Source organism: Humulus lupulus, chromosome 2 (genome assembly GCF_963169125.1).
Source record: "Humulus lupulus chromosome 2, drHumLupu1.1, whole genome shotgun sequence".
Classification (NCBI taxonomy): domain Eukaryota; kingdom Viridiplantae; phylum Streptophyta; class Magnoliopsida; order Rosales; family Cannabaceae; genus Humulus; species Humulus lupulus.
Window position 1 is genome coordinate 31598957 of NC_084794.1, and position 17594 is coordinate 31616550.

Below are 17594 nucleotides of genomic sequence, written 5' to 3' on the forward strand. Positions count from 1 at the left end.
TTGGTGTTATGTGCTGTCATTTCAGTATAATCAGATAGTAATGCCACTAATTCAGAGACTGTAGTATAGTCTAAGGAAAAGTATAATACATCAATAACTTTTCAAATAAAGTAGTTGAAAATAATAAATAGCTTCTGTAACATATAACCCACATGTGGAGCCTTCCAAAGCAAGAGTATCAATACAGTGCCGGATAGAATCACATATGTTTGCCAAAGCCCAAGAAGTAGTTATTCGCACCTGAAACAACAAACGTACATGAAAATATTACTCCCTTATGAACAAATTGGAGAGCAGGGTTATTATAAAAACTGAAAGTAAAAGAGAAATAGCGATATTGAGGGGTCGCGGGTATTAATCTCCACTGCGTGAATCAATTTGTTCAGGATCTCTGCACTATACCATTTAAGTTTCTAGTAATTCTTCTGTCTATATTCTGAGCTCAAAGAAACATGAAAGCATGAAAAAAAAATTTAAATCACCTCTGGAAAACTTCAGGAAAACATGAAATGACACCAATGGCTCGACAAGAAGCTGATCTAACTGAAGGCACCTCGTCTTGTTTGGCTGCATTAATCTGCAAAGTCTCTTAGTTATAATGCATAAACTTGTCTGCAAATAATTAATTTCCAAGAGAAACAAGTCAAAAACACATAATCAATGCTTACCGCAGCAGAAAGAATGAAATCATGTTTCTCCTTCGCAAGAGAGAAGAATACAGAGGAAGTTATGCCCGCAAAACATGTTACTGATGCAGCTCTCACCTTGCAGAACACATAGAGGTGGTTCAGAAGTAACTACAGACACTTAAAAGTCCAAGCTAAATTAATAAACTGAAACTTCAGGGGGCTTATAATCAATCTTTAAAAATCCTACCTAAATTAATAAACCTAAACTTCTGTCAATTCTTGATAATTAATATTACAAGGGTTGTTAAACAGATTAACACTTTGCAGAGAAAGAAAAAAGAATGATAATGAATTGTCTTTTCTTAGTTACTTTATACTTAATGATATCAGGTCAATGTTAATCAACCATTGCAGAAGCATGTCGCAGAATCAATGGAAAATTCTTGAGCAGATACTACTCAGATCTTCTATAATTCGCTTCTATTTTATCTTTCATAAACTGTATAACTAGATCCAATTACAATGACAGATAGCCACTTTCTCAATTACAGCTAACTAACGAAAACACATACCCTAATACACACTCATGCCCTCACTTCACACGAGATAAATAACTACAATTCTAACAGGAAAATGTATTCAAAATTATATAATATCTATAGCAAAAAAATAGCTAATTCCACCATTGAAAACTTGATACATCCACACAGGCATACAAATAGTAAATCCAAGATTCCAAATACAGAGTACTTCAAGCAATGCCTAGATTCTTGACAAGAGAATAATTTCGGACAACCATTGTTTACCGAGTTTTTCGAAAACGAATAACTAACAGAATAATAAAAAGATAAGAACTGTAGAAATACTGGAATGTAACTAAACAAACAGTGTTTTTACGTGGTTCAGGCGTTAACAAGCCCTAGTCCACGAGTCGATGTTATTATACTTGGAAAAGATTACAGTAAGATGGCTGGTGCATAAGAACTTCACACACTCACAATGTTTCTCTCGGGTTCTCTTGAAGAAGATGAAGCTAGAGAGATTTTTGTAGAGTTTTTTGCTATCTCATCCCCCCCCTTCTTGTAAAAGGAAGGAGTCTTTATAGCTAGGGTTTCGAATTAGGGTTTTTCTCTACGTACATGAGTCTTAATTACACCAGCCATAAATAGGGGATACAATTACTGTAGTAGCATGGCTACCAGACTCTATGTGGGTATATTTACGTGAAAGTATGGGGAACACACAAAGTCAGCCGTCTTTTCCAAGTTGTCAGCGGAACAGTAGGCGAAAAGGTACCCTTAGGCGTGCTGGGATGTGTGCGGCTTTGACCTGATGGGCGTGTCAGGCGGGATCCTGTGTCAGACGGATATCATTCCAAATATGCCTCCTCCCGGACTCGACCGTTCGGTTTTGTTCTGTGCGGGGCACGGAACTGTTTCCGCGGAGACCACTCGAAGAGCCTCTCCTGGAAGGGGCCTCCCCGAGGGGTATCCTTCGGGAGTCCGGGAGAGTTGACGAGCTTCCGTGTTGTGCTTGTTTGGAAGAGTAATCCGGATACTAGACAGGAGAGGCGAAGCCTTTCTGTCCATCCGCGAGCTCTGGTCACCCTCCGTGAAATACATCGATAACTCTGCTTCCCCGAGGTCATCAATCTAAGCGCTATCCGGAAATCTGGATAACATTTACCCCCCAAGGTCGCGGAGCTTTGAGAGATCCGGGAGCTTGTACAATCGGTTTCTTAGACTAGGCGAGGGGGCACCTTCTGTGTTCCCGGAAGGGTTCCTTTTTCCCGCCTGAGTATTAGTATGAAAGAGAAAAAGGAATTTCTTCTGTTTGAGATCAAGTACTCAAGTGCGGCAAGGATCACGTGTCATTCTGGGAATGGTTCTGCGATCAAGACGTGTGCGTGAGGCGACTGGTTGAGGATGCGTGCGTCAGTCATCTGACTATTTGACGGTTTTTAATGGTACTCAGGGCCCGAGGTGGTGTAATGATGGGAAATAAATACTTTATTCCCATCCGAGGAGTCATAAATAGGATCGTCGCTTCCTCTCCAGCCGTTGGATCCGACGCACATGGAATGGGAAGATCGGGACCGTCCACTCGAGGAATTCGAAACGGCTTCTTCCCTGCTATAAAAACGAGGGAAAGGACCTTTCTTCCTCTTTACGCTTTCAGATTCTCCATCTTTAGGATTTTCAGATTTCCAAACCTTCGAACTCTCAGGCTTCCCAGCTTACGTTCCTCCGAACTTGCCATTTCCTTTGGTAAGTATCTGGAAACTTATCTTTTTGATTTGGCAGTGGGTTTATTCCCCGAAGTTCCTGGTTTGAATCGCCGTTCATCTTTGCAGCTTTTACTTCTCGCGATCGTGCTGTGCAGTGATCCAGTTACTCCTTCAACCTCCACCTACCCGAATATCAGTAAGTATTTCTACTTTGCTCTTTCCTCCCAAACCTTAGGTTGTTGGTAGTTGTTAGAGTAGAGGTTTCTGCCATTATTGCTTATGTGCATGTGTGAATAGGGCTTTGGTAGGCATGTGATTGATTGTGAGTCGATAAGTAGCCTTTTCTGCGTGTTTTGGCGATTTGCGTTTGGAAAGTCGTCCCTTGTTTTGCTGTTTTTAGGGCATAAGCATGAATGCCTTTAGGGTGTCTTTCTCTGGAAAAACACTTCTTTTGGTGGGCTTAGGCTCGGGGTCTGAGTCTGGTTCCTTGCTGTCCTTCGGGTGGCATGGTGCCAATCCCTCGGCAAGCTCGGTGGGAGCCTCTCCAAGCAGTTTTCGGGGAGGGTCTCCCCGACGCCTTTGATACCACTAGGGTATGACAAGGGTGCTGACTGCTTAGAGTGTTTTCTTCTTTCTTTTCTTTTGTCCAGTGACGAACATCTCGAAGGAACAACTCCTTGCTGCGGGGGAGGCTGAATCTGCCCAAGAGAAGGGCTCTCCTATCGCTGGTGGAAAGGGGAAAGGAAAGGCGAAAGCGGTCGCGGCTAGCCCACCAACCTCCAATAGTTCCATCTGGGAGATGGACCAAAAACCGAACCTTTTCAGGAATTATGGCATACTGGAGCTGTATTCCTCTGAGGCAGGCCTGAAGAACATCCCAGGTCTGATGTGGCACCGTCTGTCGGTGCTGGGCGAGTCAGCTAGCCAGAGCCACGAGGGCTTTGGTGCCTGGAGCTGGGCACACATAGTGTGCGGAGCGCACTTGCCCCTAAGGAGTTACTTCGCCAATTTCTGTGTGAAGGCGGGGATTGCCCCCTTCCAGTTAATTCCTCCCAGCTACAAGCTCTTAGCGGGGTGGTTCATCTTTTGCAAGTCCCGGAGACTGGAAGCTCCTACCCCGGAGGAGGTGCTGTACTTTTATGGGTTGAAGTCTCAGCCTATGAGGGGTCACTCAGACAAGGTGGGGTTTTACAGGCTAGAAAGGCACCCGGATGTGATGTGCCCCACTTGTCATACCGCGAGGGTCCCAGACCTCCGGGAATACTGGTTCCTGACGACTGGCTTCCCGCTGAAGAGGGTGCCAGCTCTATCTTTGGACTTCAAAATCCCTGGTAAGTGTTTCCTCTTTTCCTTTTCAACTTTGTTTCTTTGTGTTTGATTTGCCTTTTGGGAGGATCTCTAACGCTTGTATTTGATTTTTGCAGAAGTCGTTCCGCGGACACCTCGCTGCGCGGAGATGATAAGGAGGTCCAAGTTCTACGAAGGTTTTTCTGAGGAAGAGTTGAGAGTGGAGGGACTTGTGACCTCCGAATCGTTGAGGGAGTATGGGTTACTCGCCTCCTTCCAAAATATCGAGCCAGTAAGTGGTAGGGGGCAGACTCAGGTGTCGGCTGACATCCGGGAGCAGATTGCCCTGGAGCTGTCTAAGGTGATCACCCAAGCCGCTCGGGACGAAAATACTCTATCTCCTAGTTGGGCGGAGAGGTTCCCCGACCCCCAGCCGGAGGGAGAGGAGATCGAGGCTCGCCACGCCGCGGCTTACCCTAATGAAGGGGCTCCGGGGGCTAGTTCCTCCGGGAGAGGTAAGACTAGTTTTCGATTGATCCACACCCCCAGCCTGTCTGAAGTTACCCAAACCTCTCAGATGGGGTTTGATCCTCGTTTCCTTAGGCTAGATCCGCGTAGGATACCTTTCGACAGGTACTGTGATAGGGTAGATGAGCTCCTCTGGCGTCTGAGTGATGGTAGTCTGCCAGAAGGTGTCATCATGGTTGACCCTTCTTCTCTCAGCATGTTCTTCCCGGACTTCAAGGAGTACGGGAGCTTCCTGGAGCAGGAAGCGATGTTTTGTTTTGCTCGGGGAAGGCCATCCACATTTCTCGTGCATGGTCGTCCCTTTCAAACTTTTCTTTTTCTTGTTTCTTGTTCCCTGCTGGCGGGCTTGCTTGTGCTTTTATGTTGCTGATTGTCTTGTCTTCCGCTTATCTTCTTTCTCATTTCTTGTTGGTTCATTAACCTTGCTTTGTACGTTTCTTGCAGGGTATCCCGAAGCCAAGATGTTGGGGAGGGTTACTTTGCTTATTAAGAAGGCTGCCACCAGCCAAGACCCGCCCACGGGGAAAGGAAGGAAGACCAAGGTTGGTAGGGGAGGTAAGGCTGCCTCCCCCAAGAAGACAAGTGGCGAGGCGCAAGCGTCTCCGAGGGTAGAGAAGTCCCCTGCCGAAGGGCCTTCCGAGACTATGATGGTCTCGAGTAGCAGTAGCGACGGGGAAGGGCTTGTGTTCCCCGTGAGGACAACTGGGGTGAGCAAGCGTCCCGGAGAAGATGCTGAAGGTGCTAAGAACAAACGCCTTAGACACTCTTCTCCCGGTCGAAGGCAACAACAACAGCAACGACAGCAATCACCACTACAACAACAGCAGCAACAGGAACAAGAGAGACAATCACCAACGCCGCAGCAGCAGCAACAGCAACATCCAAACCAGCAGCAGCAACAAGGGCAATTACTTCTGCTACCGCAGCAGCAAAAGCAACAGACCGGGGCCTTAATACCCCGGCTGCCTCCTCCTCCAGCCCAAAGGGGGTCCACCCTTCCGGGGTCTCCGTCTTCTCAGACAACCAATCTTCCCCTGCCTGGCCTGAAGTTCCACTTTCCGCGGAAGCCGACCAGTTTTCCCGCTGCCCTCCTGGAGGGTGTAAGACGGGCCGATAGTTTTTTGAAGAGGCGGCTAGAGGCGGAGAAGGCCGTTACTCAGGGAAGGGCAGATAACTTGTCTGCCGTGAAGAGGGCTGAGCTGGCCGAGGGGGTGAGATCTCCTCACCCGGCCGGAGCGGTTCTGGATGGTCCAGCCTTGGAGAAGAGGCTGGTGCCTAGGCTCGGACGTGCATTGGCGCCGTTCGGAGCTGAGATGATGGAGGACATGGCCCTGAGCTTATGCGAGCTCAATTCTGAGAAATGGGCCATCAGCAGCAGCAAGGATCCGCTGTTGCTGACACACGCTGTGAAGCAGCAACTGTCCGGGGTAAGCCGTCAGTTGTTATTTTTTTTTTTTGGGACCACCTGTCTTTTGGTCCTGCTTTAGCTCATTCTGTTGTCTTTCCTTGCAGGCCTCTATGATCGCGGAACGCTCGTTCCGGGAGGTTGGTGCAGCTCTGGTTCAGCTGGAGGAGAGCCAACTGGCTCGCCAGGCCTTGGAAGCGGAGAAACAGAAACTGACCCAACAGGCCTTGGGGGTTTCGGAGAAGATTGATCAGGCCCGGCGCATGGCTGAAGAAGAGGCGGAGAAGAAATATCTTGCCAAATATCAAGAGTACCGGGCCAAGGCAGAGAATGAGTTTAGACAGCGGTCGGATGGGATTAAGACCGAAAACTCCAAGCTCCGGGAAGAGCTGTCCCAAGCCAAGGTGGAGAAAGATACCCTGGAAGCCCGCTTGCAATCAAAGAACGATCTCCTCCTTAAGCGGCAAGAGGAATATTCCACTCTTCAGAGTAAGCTGCACGACGAGGAGCAACTCCATAAGAGGAGCAGGGATCTCGTGTCTATGCTTCAGTTGGGGCTCGCCGAGAAGGATAAAGAGATCGGGGCTTTGCAATTCACTGCCAGGGGGCATGTGACCGAGAAGCAATCCGTGCTGAACCAAAATAGGGAGCAGCGCAAGGCGATTGATTCTCTTAAGGGGGAGCGGGATGCCTCCAAGGCCGAAATGGAAAAATTGAGGGCCCAACTAACTGCCGCGGAAGCACAGCTGGCAACCTCCGAGGCGGAGCGGTTGAAGGAGAAGGAGGATGCTGAGGTGATACTGAACAGGACTATTAATATATCGCATGTGGTTCTCATGCATCAACTCTGGAAAGTGAACCCGGAGGTGTTAGGCTATCTGGGAGATGATGCCGAAGCCATGAGGGAGAAGCTACTCGTGTGGGATCAGGGCCCAGAGGCGTACGTCCAAACTTATAACATTGACGAACGTGCTGAAGCTCCTGAGGCGGGAGATCCCGGAGAGGCGGGGACCTCTGAACCTTCTCATGACCAAATCCCTCCTTCCAATGAGCCGACTCCGCCAGCCTCAGCTGAAACAGATGCCCCCGAAGCTGCGGTCGTGGACGCTGTAGTTACCCCCAATGCTTGAAGGGGTTTTATCCTTAATTGTTTTTCATTTTGAGTTTTTCATTGCGGACAATTTTTCCATAATCATAGCATTCTCCTTTCTTTTTCTGCCGAGTTCTTTATTTATCTTTGCGCTTAGGGTAGACATTTATACGGTAGAAACTGTTGTGGGGGCGTATGGGGTTTTGGTTCCAACGGCCAAAACTTATGCACTTCCCAGTTGAAGCTTTCACGGATGATGTCTTTCCCCACGTAGTTTCTAGGTTACGAAGGTTTTCTGGTTCCAACGGCCAGGCTCCTTTCACCGTACTTTATCTTTCCTGAGGCAAATAGCCAATCCCGGGACTTGTAGTTATACTGTTCGCTGGGATTGCTAAGGTGAGTCGTTCCATTGTTTGGAACGGGAGTGCTTTTGGTGAGCGTCGCTAGACTTAAGGTTAGATCTTTGCGAAGCAAAACTAACTGTTGTTGCGAACCTCATGGTGGCTGGCTTCAGGGACCTGGCATGGAGCCCTGCGAGGCTAGATCCGCGCGAAGCAAAGCTTTAGAGCGCTCGCGGATCTTGCTATCTTTTGCCTTGCGGGATCCGGAGCTGGAGCATGCGAAGCAAAGCTTTTCAGCCCTCGCGAATCTTGCCATCTTTTGTCTTGCGGGACCCGGAGCTGGAGCTTGCGAAGCAAAGCTCTTCAGCGCTCGCGGATCTTGCCATCTTTTGTCTTGCGGGACCCGGAGCTGGAGCTTGCGAAGCAAAGCTCTTCAGCGCTCGCGGATCTTGCCAACTTTCGCCTTGCGGGACCCGGAGCTGGAGCTTGCGAAGCAAAGCTCTACAGAGCTCGCGGAGAATTCTGCAAAGGACTTGTCAAGGAGCTGGGGGTGTTTTGGCGTAGCTCTATGAACGTGCCTCAACCCCCAGTCCCGTCCATCGCTGGGCTACACAAGAGATAATTCTCATGATACATAATGGCAGGCATTTCTGTGGCAATTTTCACTTAAGCACATAATGCACATATGACACGTAATGCAAGCATGTTCATGGCAACGTAATGCACATATGACACGTAATGCAAGCATGTTCATGGCAACAAATAAACCTAAGCTTAACAATTAGAGCAAAACAATTTAAAGACTTCAAACACAATGCTAGCACATAAGTGGTGTTCTGTGTACGTTTTGTTCAAGGGGCGTATGGCTAAGCCTTAGCCATGTATACCCCCCAAGCGAGCGTGGGGTCCGGACGTCTCCGGACCGCGTGGTCGCTTGTTAAAACGCAGCTTTGAACATAGGGATAAAAAGTGCCGTAAAAGCGGAGTGAATCCCTCTGTGTTTCATTAAAATAGCCTGCTAGGTGCTAGTTTTACAACAGGGAGGATTATTTCCACATTTTTCACTTTTGCTATTTTCACCAAGGACTTCCGACTGGATGGTCCGGGGCTTACTGGTAGTAACGGCGGAGGTGTTCCGCGTTCCAGGCGCGCGGGACTTTAGATCCGTCGAGTCTCTTTAAGTGATACGTCCCATGGCCCACTTTTTCTTGGACTTCGTAGGGGCCTTACCAGTTGGGTCCGAGGACTCCTACTCCCGGATCCTGCGTAGCAGGAAATACTCTCCGTAGGACAAGGTCCCCAACTTCGAATGCACGGCTCTGGACTCTCGTGTTAAAGTGTCGGGCTATCTTGCCTTGGTACATTTTTAGTTGGACCTGCGACTGCTCCCGGAGCTCTTCGATCATGTCTAAGGACTCCTGGAGGAGGGCATGGTTCCGGGTAGGATCGTAGGTGTCTTGCCTGTGAGAGGGGATCATAGCTTCTACTGGGATGACGGCCTCGCAACCGAAGGTCATGGAATAAGGCGTGTGCCCCGTCGAAGTTCTCTCTGTTGTGCGATAGGCCCAAAGTACTCGCGGAAGTTCTTCCGGCCAGTGAGCCTTGCAGGCTTGGAGTTTTTTCTTCAACGTGGTCTTTAATATTTTGTTTACAGCTTCCACTTGTCCATTAGCCTGGGGTCTGGCGACTGCGGAAAAGCTTTTGATAATTCCATGCGAAGCACAGAAGTTCGTGAAGTGTTCACTGTCAAACTGCTTTCCGTTGTCGGACACAATTTTCCGTGGAAGCCCAAAACGACACACTATATTCCTGATGACAAAATCCAGTGCTTTTTTAGATGTGACCGTGTTCATAGGTTCAGCTTCAGCCCATTTGGTGAAGTAGTCTACCGCGACTATGGCGTACTTCACTCCACCCTTTCCAGTGGGGAGGGAACCTACTAGGTCAATGCCCCAAACGGCGAACGGCCAGGGGCTGGTCATTAGGGTAATTTCCGTAGGCGGCGCTCGCGGAACCTTGGCGTACCTCTGGCACTGCTCACACTTCCTGACATAATCCACACAATCCTTCTTCATGGTGGGCCAGAAGTATCCTTGTCGAAGGATTTTTTTGGAGAGGCTCAGCCCGGAGGTATGATCGCCACAGAAGCCTCCGTGAATCTCATGGATGATGGTGCTGACTTCGGTTCCGGCAACACACCTAAGGAAGGGTATGGACAACCCCCTGCGGTAAAGCTTTCCATCCATAACCACGTATCGGGGAGCTTGATATTGGAGCTTCCTTGCGTCAGCTTTATCGGTGGGGAGTTCTCCGGTGGTGAGAAATCTGAGGATGGGTCCTATCCAGGAGTGGGAATGGTCGATGATGGCGTTTATCCTTCGCGTCTCAGTACTGGGGGCTTCTAAGTGCCCGATGGGGACTAAGCCATACTGTTCAATCTCCGGGTCCGTTGCAAGCTTGGCCAGCGTGTCCGCAAGTGAGTTCTGGTCCCGGGGGACCTGGCGGATTTTGTGGCCTTTGAAATGCTGCAGTAGGTCGCGGGAGAGAGACACGTAGGCAGCCATCCTTTCGCCTTTCGTCTGGTATTCCCCGGATATTTGGTTTACCACAAGTAGGGAGTCGCTGTACACTTCGATTTTTTGGGCTCCGACTTCTCTGGCCAGTCGTAACCCAGCTAACATGGCTTCGTGTTCTGCCTCGTTGTTGGATGCTGGGAATGCGAAACGGATGGCGCTCTGGAGCTGATGTCCTTGGGGAGATATTAGGATAACCCCCGCTCCAGCTCCTTTTTCATTTGAGGCTCCGTCTACGTAGACCTTCCAGGTGGGAAGTTCCGGGACAGGATCTTCTGGGAGGTCATTCATTCCCGAGCACTCCACAATAAAGTCCGCGAGAGCTTGACCTTTTATGGAAACACGCGGTTGGTAGTGGACGTCGAACTGGCTTAGTTCCATGGCCCACTTAAGCAATCTGCCAGAAGACTCGGGCTTCTGCAGGACTTGTCGGAGAGGGTGGTTGGTGAGTACTTTGATGGTGTGCGCCTGGAAATATGGCCTCAGCTTCTGTGAAGCGATCAGCAAGCAGAGGGAGAGTTTCTCGATCATCGAATATCTGGACTCGGCGCCCAATAACCTCTTGCTTACGTAATACACAGGGAGCTGGATACGGCCATCTTCCCAGACGAGAGCGGCACTTACTGCGTGCTCAGTCACAGCTAGGTATAAGAACAACGCCTCTCCTTCGACCGGCTTGGACAGAATGGGGGCTCGGGTTAAATGTTCTTTGAGGTGTTGGAAGGCCGCTTCGCATTCGGGGGTCCACTCGAACTTCTTGTTCCCTCGCAGAACATTGAAGAAGGGGATACACTTGTCGGTGGCCTTGGATACGAAGCGACTGAGAGCAGCTATCCTTCCGATAACGCTCTGGACATCCTTATGCTTCCGGGGGGAAGGCATATCTATGAACGCCTTTATTTTTTCAGGGTTGGCTTCCACGCCGCGGGAGCTGACAATAAAACCGAGGAACTTCCCAGACGAGACCCCGAAAGTACATTTCTTTGGATTTAGTTTCATCCCGTACTTTCGGATCACGGCGAAAGCTTCCTCAAGGTCGTTACTGTGGTCCCCGGAGGTCTTGGACTTTACCAACATGTCGTCCACGTACACCTCCATGTTCCTCCCCAGTTGGTCCTTGAACATTCTGTTTACCAGACGCTGGTAAGTCGCCCCAGCATTCTTCAAACCGAAAGGCATGACCACGTAACAGTAGACACCCTTATCCGTGAGGAAGCTGGTGTGTTCCTGGTCCGCGACATGCATCTTGATCTGGTTGTATCCGGAGTATGCATCCATGAAGGATAAGAGTTCGTACCCGGAAGTAGCGTCCACCATCTGATCGATTCGCGGGAGAGGGAAACAATCTTTCGGGCAGGCCCTGTTTAGGTCCGTGAAGTCAATGCACATTCTCCAGGACCCATCGGGTTTCGGGACCAGAACTGGATTGGCCAACCACACGGGATAGTGCGACTCCTGGAGAAAGCCTATGGACATCAATTTGTCCACTTCAGCTTTGACGGCTTCGGCTCTCACTGGGTCCAGCGGCCTCCTCTTTTGGCGAATTGGAGTTGCAGCTGGGTCTATGTTGAGTGCGTGGCACGCAACATTGGGATTAATCCCCGTCATATCAGCGTGGCACCATGCCAGGATATCCTGATTATCCTTCACAGTGGCCACGATCTTATCTCGAACGGCCGACGGCAGGTTTTTCCCCACCTGAATGACCTTGGTGGGTTCTCCCGGATTGAGGATCACCTCTTCGACTTCCTCCATCGGCTCTATTGCTTTCTCGATTCCCACTCTTGGGTCGAGTTCGTCAAAGTATGCCTCCTGAGCATCCCTAGTTTCTGGCAACACTTCCGCCAAAGGAATGGCAGCAAACGTCTCTCGGACCGTGTAGACGGCTCGGACGGAGACGTTATAACAGCTCCATGCACTTCTCTGGTCTCCTCGGAGGGTGCCAATACGCCCATCGTCGCAGGGAAACTTCAAGCATAAGTGACGTATCGAGGTTATGGCCCCACAATCGATCAGGACCGGTCGGCCTAAGATGGCATTATACGCCGTGGGGCAGTCGACCACCACGAATGTGCTGTGCTTGAAGGCACAAGCGTCGCTTTCTCCCCTGAGGGTGACTGGAAGTTGAATTTTGCCTAATGGCATGAGTGCATCCCCATTGAACCCTTGAAGCTGGATGGGGCATGGGGTCAGGTCTGTCTCGGTTAATCCAATCGCATGGAAGGCCGCTTTGAAGAGGATGTTTACGGAGCTTCCGTTGTCGACCAAGATCCGTGAGACCTTCTTATTGGCAATTTGGGCTTCCACCACGAGGGGATCGTTGTGGGGGAAGTGCACATGTCGAGCATCGTCCTCCGTGAAGGTGATGGGAAGATCCATCATTCGGGGATGTTGAGCAGGTGATTGGACCAAGGCGCACATCTCCTCGGCGTGCTCTAACTCCCTCAAGTACCTCTTCTGGGAATTGCGGGTGCTTCCGGCAAGGTGTGGTCCTCCGGAAATGGTGGCGACGTGTCCGTCAACGGGTGGCGGAGCAAGGCCGGGCGGATATGGGTTGCCTGGCCCTGGAGCCAACAAGGAAATGGGCGCCGGAGCAGGTGGAGGAGGAAGTGCTGGGAACTGAGACCCGGGAGCTTGGGGGTGACCGGCTCCAGGAGCGCTAGCGGCCCCCCTCTGTCCCGGTGAATATGCAGCTCCGTGAACTACCCCTTGTCCGGGATAGATTATGGGTATTCTCACCCACTGACCGAGGTGTCCCGCTCTTGCCAGGGACTCGATCTCATCCTTCAGCTGAAGGCACTCATTCGTGGTGTGCCCCACGTCTCCGTGGAACTCACACCTCTTATTGGAGTCTCGCGGACGCCTTCCTCCGTGAGACACTTTCGGGGGCTTCCTGTAGTTGACCATATTACAGGTCGCCCGATAGACATTCTCTCGCGAGTCTATCAAACTGGTATATTCCGTGAACTTGGGCTCATAATCCTTTCGGGGTTTCTTTGAATGGTCTCCCCGGTTGGAGTTTTTTCCGCTTCGTTTGCTCCGCGATTGGCTCAAACTTCGTTCCGGGGCTTCCGCTTGCGGCTGCGGCATGCTAGGAGCGATACTACATCCGGTTTGTACCGCTCCATACCCAGAGAAATGGGTTTGACCCGGCGTCTGAGCAGACGCGGAAGGCCCATACACACTCGGAGTGAATCGGGCTCCTGGAAGCGTGAGGACTGGTGCGGGAGCTTGCGAAGCGAAGCTCGGCGCAGTCACGGAAGGGGTTGGAGCCGGGGGAACTCCAAAGGCTTGCTGGTAGGCATCCTCAAGGTTGATGATTCCCTGAGCTTTTGACATGAATTCGGACAGGGTTTCTGCCCGTCTCCTTTGCATTTCCCCCCATAGCAGGGAGCCGACAGTAAGGCCCAATTGAAGGACGATCAGCTTCATGTCATCGCTGACCTTGGTTTTTGCAGCAGCTTCCATCATTCTCTGAATGAAAGCTTTGAGGTTCTCAGTGGGTTGCTGTTTGATGTTGGTTAAGGAACCAACCTCCATGTCGTGGTCGCGGGCAGCAATAAACTGCCTCCTAAATGCGGACTGTAGCTCCTTCCAACTGTGGATTGATCCGGGAGCTAATCTTTTCCACCAGTCCTCCGCAGACTTGGTAAGGGTGAGTGAGAAGCACATGCATTTGGCGTCCTCACTGACGCGCGCCACTTGCATCATTTTATTGTATTTAGCTAGGTGGGTACGCGGGTCTGTCCTCCCATCATATAATTCTATGTGAGGCATTTTGAAGTTATCTGGGAGGGACGTTTCCGCGATCCTCCTAATACATGGTTCCGGGTCTTCCTCCTCAGAATCTGACAGGGCCCCACTTTGCTTCCGGACCAGCTTGGTCAAGGCAGCAATCTGTTCCTCGAGCCTCTTCGTATCACTTTCCGGGAGGTCACGTCCCCGGAGCTTGTCATTAATATGATTTCGGAGGTCATCTCCGCGAGGCCGGGCTTTTTCCCCTTTGGCCTTCTCATACTTGGCCTCCAACCTTCTTCTTAGGTCCACCGTGGACCAGCTATCTTCGGAGTGCGAGTTCGCAGCCCGACCGTCCTGATTGACGGAATCACTGGGGCGGTTGTTCCTTCCCCTAGGCCTGGGTGCCTTAGCACCGGGCCCTTCAGGCACAGAGTGCCCCCTTGGGGCTGAAGGGCGTCTGGGCTTAGGAGCGCCAGAGACCTTCTGCGCGCGGGGGGGGCAGTCGGCCTGGTGATTCACGCCTTTAGGAGGTGCAGGGGCGTCAGCGCGCACAGGCTCTCCAACTTTTTCTTTGCCCTTGTTAGGGGCGGCTTTGGATGGTCCAGCAGCGGCTGGATCCGGCATGGGGGCATCAGCACCACCTCGAACAGAGGTATCCTCGTCCGAGTCGCCTAGATCTCCGAACTTACTTTGGAGGCGTTCCATCATGCGTTGCATTCTTTCGGAGACGCGCTCCTGCTCAGCAAGCTTGGCCTTAGTGGCCACCAGTTCTTCGGCTACTTGGACCAGTTCTGGGTCCTTCTCATAGTAGCAGCCGTCCTTGTAATAACCGTCTTGGACATACTCTTCTTCGTCTTCTAAGTATGTTGTATCTTCGGTACTGACCTGATCCTGGCGGGATGTCGGGTCTTCACCTCGGTAGTCTAAGGGTTCGCTCTGCACCACATCTTCCATCACGGTATCGGGGTTGACCGTAGCATTTTTGTCGACAGCGGATTTTCGCGTAGTCACCATCTCTTTAGTACGAAGTGAATACAAAAAACGTACACAGAAAAAGAGCTGACTAACAACTTCCTACAGCTCTCAGTGAAAGCACCAAAATGTTTACCGAGTTTTTCGGAAACGAATAACTAACAGAATAATAAAAAGATAAGAACTGTAGAAATACTGGAATGTAACTAAACAAACAGTGTTTTTACGTGGTTCAGGCGTTAACAAGCCCTAGTCCACGAGTCGATGTTATTATACTTGGAAAAGATTACAGTAAGATGGCTGATGCATAAGAACTTCACACACTCACAATGTTTCTCTCGGGTTCTCTTGAAGAAGATGAAGCTAGAGAGATTTCTGTAGAGTTTTTTGCTATCTCATCCCCCCCTTCTTGTAAAAGGAAGGAGTCTTTATAGCTAGGGTTTCGAATTAGGGTTTTTCTCTACGTACATGAGTCTTAATTACACCAGCCATAAATAGGGGATACAATTACTGTAGTAGCATGGCTACCAGACTCTATGTGGGTATATTTACGTGAAAGTATGGGGAACACACAAAGTCAGCCGTCTTTTCCAAGTTGTCAGCGGAACAGTAGGCGAAAAGGTACCCTTAGGCGTGCTGGGATGTGTGCGGCTTTGACCTGATGGGCGTGTCAGGCGGGATCCTGTGTCAGACGGATATCATTCCAAATATGCCTCCTCCCGGACTCGACCGTTCGGTTTTGTTCTGTGCGGGGCACGGAACTGTTTCCGCGGAGACCACTCGAAGAGCCTCTCCTGGAAGGGGCCTCCCCGAGGGGTATCCTTCGGGAGTCCGGGAGAGTTGACGAGCTTCCGTGTTGTGCTTGTTTGGAAGAGTAATCCGGATACTAGACAGGAGAGGCGAAGCCTTTCTGTCCATCCGCGAGCTCTGGTCACCCTCCGTGAAATACATCGATAACTCTGCTTCCCCGAGGTCATCAATCTAAGCGCTATCCGGAAATCTGGATAACAACCATAAAGCATGGTATTTCCAAACTAACTAATAGGTTACCTGGAGAGCCTCTAAGCATACTGTGTGATTGTTTACTTTTTCCAAGTAATGAAACAAAGTAAGAAGAACTCTTGGCTTCTTTTCAGCCTCAATAAAACCTGTAAGAAAGCCAATAATGAATTTATAATATTAATTGAAACAAGGAGTTTTGTGTAAAACTCTTGAGCATACTTCTGACAATATGAAATATCAACACTTGACCATCCTCATGGCATGAAATAATACTCACCTTCATTCATCTCTTTAAGAAGCACTTCTTTAACTTGCGTTGAGGATGGTGAGATAGTGAAAGTTGCTGTCAAACAACTAAAAGAAGCAGTCTGTTGAAAATAAAAGTATCACTGAGGCGTGCAATGAAGTGAATAAAATTATGTAATTGTTATAATCAGAGAGGGAACCATACCAGTAGACCTGTCTGGTCATTTCTGAAAGGGAAACCGACTTCAATCCTTTTTTGTATGGATGTTATAACTGTTGGCAACAGTTCAGCAGTCATTCTTGAATATCTGTAATACAAAATAGCAGCCCCAATAGTAGGGGCAACTAGTGAGCTAAGAATCCATAATTAACCTTCTTTTTATTTTCACTAATAAGAAGATATTTGTATTAATCAAGAAAGAGAATACACAGCTACAGTACAGCTGTGCTCAACCTTAAATCCAATCTAAACAAAAATTTACCCAATGAAATAATTCTAAATGCACTACAGACTCCCCACCCTCTCTTCTATTCCTCTTACACTTAAGACTTGCCATTTGAAAAACAATTGAAGTTTCTGAAAGGGTCTTTTTTTTAAAAAATAAGTTTCTGAACGGGTCTAATTAAGGATAAGCTCCTTTAAGCCCGTCTACTAAACCATACAAGACTGAAAAGGAACAAGAATAGAAGGAACTGGAGTCTAAATGAATTCAAAAATGTCATTTCAAGAATTAGAGCAGAATAATATAATATTTAGCCTACTTCGGAGTAACTGGTTTCATCTTTTGTCAACCTAAGCTTGTAGCATGTTTTATTATCTGTTGAAAAATCATAACCTCGAATTTCCAGACAGTGCATAAAATGACAAAAAGGAAAGAAAAAAAAATGTGAAAATAGTCCTATTAGCTAGAAAGCTAAAACTACCAACTGATTTCTTTTGAATCTAACTAGCCCTCTAGCGTCCAGGAGATAACAAATATACAATAAACTAATGGTTAGATACTTTTTTTTTAAAAAAAAATCTTAGCCTTTATTAATGATGTTGAAATAGTAAGGTTGTCACATAGAGAAATATAAATAAATTTCAATGAAATACGTACTTGAGCTTTGCCATTGTGTTCTCCACCAAAGCATTATTGAATAAAAAGCCATCAATAGAGCATTTCCAGCCATTATTATAGCCACATAATATATTTAACTGTGTTCCTTGCAAGATGTTCGGCCATTTTCTGGCAAAGATCCAACTGAAACACATGCACACGTATGAGGAAAGAAAAGAGGACAAACATATTATTGTAACACAACTCTTAAAGAACACAAAGAAGGTTTTACAAGTCTTATTATTTTCATCTACATAAATAGAAAGTACATAACCAGCATATATCATATCATCATATCTATCCATATTACTTAGTTAAGAAAAGAAAAAACAACTTTCTTCAATTAAGGTGTCTGTCAATTTAGTATATATCATTGTTGACCAGGAAGAAATTTGAGCCAAAGAACCTTTCTAATTTAATGCATTTAAGCTAAACAAAGTTTTCATGGTATAACTG

The 17594-nt window shown here is 48.6% G+C and overlaps 1 protein-coding gene across 2 annotated transcripts; it reads right to left on the reverse strand.

Moving 5' to 3' along the window:
* Positions 1-134: 134 nt before the first annotated feature.
* On the reverse strand, positions 135-16562 carry LOC133815951 (uncharacterized). 2 transcript variants are annotated; one of them, XM_062248704.1, is made up of 6 exons: positions 16244-16562; positions 16070-16160; positions 15841-15938; positions 669-764; positions 483-577; positions 135-240 (listed from the first exon to the last, which is right to left on the reverse strand). In XM_062248704.1, exons 1-6 carry the CDS (start codon positions 16334-16336, stop codon positions 231-233), a joined length of 483 nt encoding a protein of 160 aa, XP_062104688.1. In that variant the 5' UTR covers positions 16337-16562; the 3' UTR covers positions 135-230. The 2 variants fall into 2 exon arrangements, with proteins under 2 accessions (XP_062104688.1, XP_062104687.1); XM_062248703.1 differs by lacking the exon at positions 135-240 and adding an exon at positions 275-391.
* Between the last annotated feature and the right edge of the window lie 1032 nt (positions 16563-17594).

Bases quoted from the DNA above. Each gene is read 5' to 3' on its own strand.
- LOC133815951 (XM_062248703.1), bottom strand. From the start codon at position 16,336: ATGACTGCTGAACTGTTGCCAACAGTTATAACATCCATACAAAAAAGG. The intron at 15,939-16,069 runs GTGAGTATTATT...GCTTTCTTACAG, and splicing joins TCTTAAAGAGATGAATGAAG to GTTTTATTGAGGCTGAAAAG. The intron at 765-15,840 runs GTAACCTATTAG...GTGTTCTGCAAG, and splicing joins TATGCTTAGAGGCTCTCCAG to GTGAGAGCTGCATCAGTAAC.